General features: G+C 39.2%; 1 protein-coding gene across 1 annotated transcript in view; it reads left to right on the forward strand.

The window, feature by feature from the left end:
• HS3ST5 (heparan sulfate (glucosamine) 3-O-sulfotransferase 5) overlaps nt 1-4,441 on the forward strand; it is a 210,134-nt gene extending 205,693 nt beyond the window's left edge. Inside the window, exon 4 of the mRNA XM_011970597.1 lies at nt 1,832-4,441. Coding sequence (XP_011825987.1) covers nt 1,832-2,765 — 934 coding nt within the window. The 3' untranslated portion in view covers nt 2,766-4,441. The remainder of the gene's footprint in view (nt 1-1,831) is intronic.
• Nucleotides 4,442-7,402: the final 2,961 nt, after the last annotated feature.

A 7,402-nucleotide genomic window follows, 5' to 3' on the forward strand; every position in this document is an offset into this window, starting at 1 on the left:
GTTCTCTATATTTTCACACTTTCCACAATGAGCATGAATTGTTTTAAAAATCATGAAAGGAAACATCACGAAAAGTAATATATATTGATATTTCTTCTTAAGCAATATGATAGATAGTTGTTTAAATAACACAGACCAAGACCATGCTCTGTTCTCAATTCTGCAGAACAGATTGGGTGTATTAGTCCGTTTTCACACTGCTATAAAGACATACCTGAGACTAGGTAATTTATAAAGAAAAAAGGTTTAATTGACACACAGTTCTGCATGGCTGGGGAAGCCTCAGAAAACTTACAATCATGGCAGAAGGCAAAGAAGAAGCAAGGCACGTCTTACATGGTGGCAGGAGAGAGAGAGATAGCTTGCAGGGGGAGGTGCCACACAGTTTTAAACCATCAAATCTCATGAGAACTCACTATCATGAAAACAACGGGGAAATACGCCCCCATAATCCAGTCACGTCCCATCAAGCCCCTCCTCTGACATGTAGGGATTACAATTCGGGATGAGATTTGGGTGGGGACACAGAGCCAAACCATATCACTGGGCATGACCTTGAGGTTGTTTCTCATCTCAGAAAACAAGAAAGATGCCATACAGTCTCTTGGGAAGAGCAAGCAACAGCCTCATTGCCACAGAGGGGGAGATACAGATTCCAAATTATTAGAATAACTGGAAGCTTTCAGGTGTAAGAATTGGTTTAACAGCCTTTTTGACTGATATTAATTCCTTTTACCAAGAAGGCTAAAATGCCCTCACAGATCAACCTAGGGAAAGTATAATGAATTTCAGTTCAATTCAGACTATACCTAAATGGAAACTCAATTTGCTAACCATATATGTTAGCCATGACAAATTAAACAATCACCATCATCTACTATCATTGTGACTGTTACCACATCTTTCTCCCTGAGAAAAGCAGAGATGGTCGTTCACTATTCAGGATAATATTGAAGTGAAAATCCTCCTTTCTGGCTATATCCATTGCATTCCTTCCTTTATGAGCTTGAGTTCCTGATTTTAATGGGCTTGGCAATGAGGGCTTGAGGTTTCTGGCCCTGTCAAGGTCTTGTTGATGCCTGGTCCCAGGTGTGGTTGGTGATATACAGCACTTGCTGATGGCAACTGGGTTTGATCCTATATTCAGCAAAGTGGAAATGTAATCCTGACCTCTTTAGATAGAAAGAGAAAGAGAGGCAAAAGAAATATAATATTCTTCTGGCTATCCTCAAGGCCAAGCAAGGGCAGAGAGTCTCAGAATGAAAAGCTCAGCAAGTTCCAAGATTGGAATTTTGCAGGTTGATGATGCAAACAGCCCAGGGCAGAAACTGGGACCTCCTTTCAGATTATATCTCAAAGAGTTTCAACAGCCATGTGAGTGCTGCTGAACTGCAAGAAAATAATACCACACGAAACATGAAACACGTGGCCTCCCTGCTACCCTTCCACCCCCCAGCTGAAGATTATAATCTCCTGCCTTTCACTTTTTCTTAATGATTTTAACTGGTGAGCTGTTAAAAAGCTATTAGTATGGCTGATGTCACTTGTCTATCCTGTACTGCGAACAGAGGTACGCGCCGTAGTCAATTAAGTGCTTGGGGAATAAAACATTTTAAGGAACACTAATTAAAAAAATCTCATCAATTATGTGTGCTCCATTTAATACATGGTTGCTTAAAATAAAATTTTCCAAACATATGTTCATTATGGATTGCAGCAGGCTGGGAATCAGTGGCTTTATTTATGCATTTAAAGTCTTGGTCTGACTGGGGAACCAGGAAAATGAGAAGTTAGCTGCAATGAGCTTAAAGTGTCTCTGTCTTGCTTGCAGGCTACAACCCATTTGCCCCATTGAAGGTCGACTGGGTGGTGCCCGCAGTCAGGCTGAATTCCCACTCCGCGCCCTGCAGTTTAAGCGTGGCCTGCTACACGAGTTCCGGAAGGGCAACGCTTCCAAGGAGCAGGTTCGCCTCCATGACCTGGTCCAGCAGCTCCCCAAGGCCATTATCATTGGAGTGAGGAAAGGAGGCACAAGGGCCCTGCTTGAAATGCTGAACCTACATCCGGCAGTGGTCAAAGCCTCTCAAGAAATCCATTTTTTTGATAATGATGAGAATTATGGTAAGGGCATCGAGTGGTATAGGAAAAAGATGCCTTTTTCCTACCCTCAGCAAATCACAATTGAAAAGAGCCCAGCATATTTTATCACAGAGGAGGTTCCAGAAAGGATTTACAAAATGAACTCATCCATCAAGTTGTTGATCATTGTCAGGGAGCCAACCACGAGAGCTATTTCTGATTATACTCAGGTGCTAGAGGGGAAGGAGAGGAAGAACAAAACGTATTACAAGTTTGAGAAGCTGGCCATAGACCCTAATACATGTGAAGTGAACACAAAATACAAAGCAGTAAGAACCAGCATCTACACCAAACATCTGGAAAGGTGGTTGAAATACTTTCCAATTGAGCAATTTCATGTCGTCGATGGAGATCGCCTCATCACAGAACCTCTGCCAGAACTTCAGCTCGTGGAGAAGTTCCTAAATCTGCCTCCAAGGATAAGTCAATACAATTTATACTTCAATGCTACCAGAGGGTTTTACTGCTTACGGTTTAATATTATCTTTAATAAGTGCCTGGCGGGCAGCAAGGGGCGCATTCATCCAGAGGTGGACCCCTCTGTCATTACCAAATTGCGCAAATTCTTTCATCCTTTTAATCAAAAATTTTACCAGATCACTGGGAGGACATTGAACTGGCCCTAAAATAATATGTCATACAACACTATGTGTTGTGCCTGGAGACACACAATGTCTCCTGTAGATTAAAATATGCACTTTTCCTAGGCAGAGCTATCCAAGTCATTTTTCCATGTATACTTGTACATACGCAGTGTGTGACCAAATATAAGATCAGTTCTTTTTCTACTGAAAATTTACAAAAAAAAAAAAAATGCTGTCTGCATAGTCACATCTTTTAAGCTATTTACAAAAAAAGAAGAGGTGGTGGTATGGGGGGAAAGTGACTTCAGCTATTCTCAAAGAATTAGTCTTTCTTTGATTCAGAATTTGTCACCCACCATTTTCATAGATTTAAGCCAAAAGATAAATGTGTGAAAATGTACCAATGGCTGCGAAGCTTCAGGAAGTAGAGATCCAGTGATGCTTTTTTTTTTTTTTCCTAAGGGAAAGCTGGCTCTTTAATTCAGATGCTGAATTGGTGCCATGAAAACAGAAAATGCTATTTTCTTATTATTTAAAAGAATGTCTTATCTCATAAAATTGACACTGTCCAAAGTTCCTATGGTGATTGTGCACTATTGTTTTCTCGTATGGACCATGGTGTCACTTATAGCATGTCAATCACACGTTGGAAAGTCAAGTCCTTTTACTTCCACGTTGTATGTCAACAGAGAGAAATGTCATGTACATAATGTATATTGTTGTAAATACTGGTTTCACACTAAGTAATTCTATTTTGTAAACTGAATATGGCTATTTAATTTATTGTGAAAATTAAATTTATTGTGGTATTTAAGAATGGAATGGATTAAAATTACTCTATGTGCAATTTTTTTTTTTAACTCATTTTGTTTTACATGCCCCCTGCTGGCTTCCAAAATGGAAGCTGTTTACGTGCATATGAGAGCACTTGGAAAGATGTGCTTCCCTGCTGGATTTCTGTACCCTTGTGAAAATGTATTTATGAAGTGAGGTTGAGTATATTAAAAAAGAAAAACCTCAACCATCTGGAAATCAAGTATAATAGCCACCTCAAAGAATCCTAGTGCTGCTCTGCTACAACTTTGTAACAATTAATTTACTTGCAGTTGCTGCTGCTCAGGGCAAGAGACAAGGGATATTTTAACAGAATCCAGGCATAGAAGAATCACCATTTTATTTGAACCTCTAATCAGAGTCAGACCAGTAGAGAAATTAAATAAAGTAAGATTAGAAAACTCTGTACTGAAAGCTGCTGATGCTTCCAAAATGAATACAAGATCTCAGAACTCTCCCTGTTAGATGAAAATATATCAATTTGCTCAGAAAGGATTCAGTTGCCTAGTGTTGCCATTACTAACATAAACATATGGCTCATATTTCCATCCAGAGAAATTAATGCTAAATTGGTGCCTCGCTAACATCAGATACACTGTATTATGCTTACATATATTCAGTAAAATGTGGAAAGGGGTATTAACAACAACAACAAAAAGATGGATTTTTTTTTTTTCTCACAATCACGGTTGCTAATCCAGTGGGAGATATTTTAGAGTTTTGTTCAACATCACAGTGAGAGTGCCTAGGGAAACCAGCAAATTACAATGGATTCCCCTTTGATTGTAATAAGTGTTGATTTTCCCCATGAGTTGTTTATCCTGTCCAGTGATTTGATGGTGAACTTTTCTAAATAAATAGCCCTTTCCCCTCCGGTGTCGGTATATATTGCTTCTCAAGTCACTGCCTTGGTAATCATCTCTATTGTTTGAATTAGCAGTGATGCTGTTCTCTCAGCATGAAACAGGCATGACACCAACACGCGCTGGCAGGCCAGCTCCTCCCTCACTGTGGGATGACTCTAGAGTGACAGCCTCAGGTCTAAATGTCAGCCACTTCTCCCCTAAGCCATGAATGAAGTCAATATAAGGATCCTGCTGTCAGATTTCTCTGGGCCTTAACTCTCTGCTAACCATCAGTATAAACTCTTTGAATACAGTGTTCAAGGACACAATCACTGTATTATCATTAGTTTCATAGAAGTATTCCTAGAGCACTATACAGCCAATATGATTTTGTGCCAGTAACTGTCAAATTATGCTCCCTTGGAACACTGATGTTTCAAAAACTCAGACCAGGTATTCCATCAGTAAAATTACAAAATGGTCATCTTTCCCCAGATTAATAGAGGAATAAAAAATAAGTTAATAAATTGAAATTTCTCAGTAATCATCTTTTCTGTTACCAATTTTTCTTAGACTTTGCTACTGCTACCAATAGTGTATATCAGACTTTATTCTAAGATTCTATTTGACTTATGCCAACTTTTATCTCAATAAGCCAGTATTTCTTCATATTTGGGGGCAGGAGGAGGGAAGCACTGTGATTTCTAGTTGTTCCACTTCCTAAGTTTGAGAACTGTTTTAAATCTTCAAGCCTCCCCACGGAGATTTAAAGCAAGGGCCTATGTTGGGAGAATTTTTTGGGTGGCAGATTTTATTTCAGGAAAACAACAGTCACAGCCACTGCTGATTGAGCTAGGTAGGGAGAAATAAAAATGCTATGATTTAATAGCATAACACTTGTGGAGATTTTAAACCTGCTTGTTTAGAAAAATGTTTCCTGTTGCTATCAGACAGACAACAGAACTCTAGAGAAATCTTCACCTCATTACAATAGCTCCACTAGGGCTCTCTTTAATAAGTTACGTCTTTTATGTCATAAACACCTTGCGTGTTTTCAAGAGGCACAGTGGAACCATACAGTGTTGTGAAACAGTTCTAGCTGCAAAGAGAAAAATTGTTTAAGCAATGGCAGGGTTTCTGCTGGACCATAAAGCAGAAACTACACCTTTTCTGGAAGCCAAGGAATTCCAGTTACAATTATACAAATAGCCCAAGAGAACAGAGAGAGACTAGGGATCAGAGAGATTTTAGATTTTAGAACAGTAAAATAAACCCACAGATACACATCCTCAAATTCCAAGTCTATCTCCTACCCACCTGAAACCACTGCATATAAAACCTTAATTAATTAAGGCACTAAACTTTTCTTAATAATTGCAATATAGGATAACAGAAGCCCAAGACATTTTGGTTCTGAGTTAATATATATGATCAAGCAAAGGCTTGTAAACTCCTCTGAGGTTTATAATCCCATCTGATCTTAGATCTGGTAATCTTTACGTTGATGGAGCAGTGAGAAGTCATTAATTGGCAGCCCAGTTCCTCCTCATGAGTGTTTCATGGACATGCTTCCTGGAATTCTGCCCCTGAAATGAAGGCTTTTCTGGAACACAAGCTTCAAGGCCTGTGGGGGGCATCACTGGGACACTGCAGATGCGCTGCTGCTCAGGGAAGGTGAGAACCAGGGACAAGTGCAGTCCAAATTCCATCCCTGCTGAGAAGCTTTTGCTTGGTCCAATAAGCTGCTTGCTAAATCAAATTGCCTTCATAAGCCTAATTTGAGAATTTTCCAGCAATGGAGAATTTCAAATGATTGTAGTATCTTCCCACTGAAATCTTGCATACTCTTTCCACACACTCAGCAGCCATTTTCCACTAAAAATAGTCTACAGTCTAGGAGAAAGAGAAAAACATTCCCCCTCAAAATTACTAAATACAGCAAAATCTTAGCAATTTGGGCTAACAAGGTGAAAATATAAAATATTTTAAAACAAATTCATTGCAATTATTGCCAAGTAGACAAACCATCAAACTGGGAGGCTGAGTGGGCAGATCACGAGGTCAGGAGTTCGAGACCAGCCTGACCAACATGGTGAAATCCTGGCTCTACTAAAAATACAGAAATTAACTGGGTGTGGTGGTGCGTGCCCATAATCCCAGCTACTCAGGAGGCTGAGGCAGGAATATCGCTTGAACTTGGGAGGCAGAGGTTGCAGTGATGCAGTGAACCAAGATTGCACCACTGCACTCCAGCCTGGGTGACAGAGCAAGACTCCATCTCAAAAAAAATAAAAAATAAAAAATAAAAAATATCCAATTGTGCCTGCTTTGCCAAATCAAAGCCTCATAATTGGCATATTGGATTTTTTTCCAAATTGGTATTATTCAAGTATTTCAAAATAGTCTGTTCTCTTAAGTAGGTTATTCAAGCCCCCTAGCATCTGTCAATTTTTATAGCACACCTTTCTTTTATAGCTCGTGTAAGAGTGAAATTTTGTCCAAAATATGATCATTTGGTAAGGTTCTAATTAACGATACCTTACTATACATCTTATATAAACAGTTTCCTTACATTTGGGCTTTCAAAAAATTCTTTTCAGTTACATTTTATTGCACCTTTTAAGAACAATAGTGCTATTTCACAATGATTAGAAACGGATTGAGGAGTTGAAAGGCAGAACTGAACTGATAGCAATATGCAACTCCCACAGAAACACTTGATTGGTATTCCAAAAACAAATGTCTGTTATTTAAAGGTAGTTCAGTTGAAAAGCAGTAGTACCCTTTCAGTCATATCAAGTAGGCCGTAGCATGGTTGGTACTTGATCAGGCTAGATCTATTGATGAATTTATGAACCACATCAGTCTACCAGGTTTGCAGGAGGTGTTGGTGAAAGGTTTTATTCTTTCTAAGGATATGTGTCACCCTCTCTCAAAAATAGTCTGTCAAGAAGGTGTCTCCCAGCAGATGTGTAGCACCATTCCAAAGAGGTAGCTTAT

The sequence above is a fragment of the Mandrillus leucophaeus genome, unplaced genomic scaffold (assembly GCF_000951045.1).
Source record: "Mandrillus leucophaeus isolate KB7577 unplaced genomic scaffold, Mleu.le_1.0 Scaffold96, whole genome shotgun sequence".
NCBI classification, from domain to species: Eukaryota; Metazoa; Chordata; class Mammalia; order Primates; family Cercopithecidae; genus Mandrillus; species Mandrillus leucophaeus.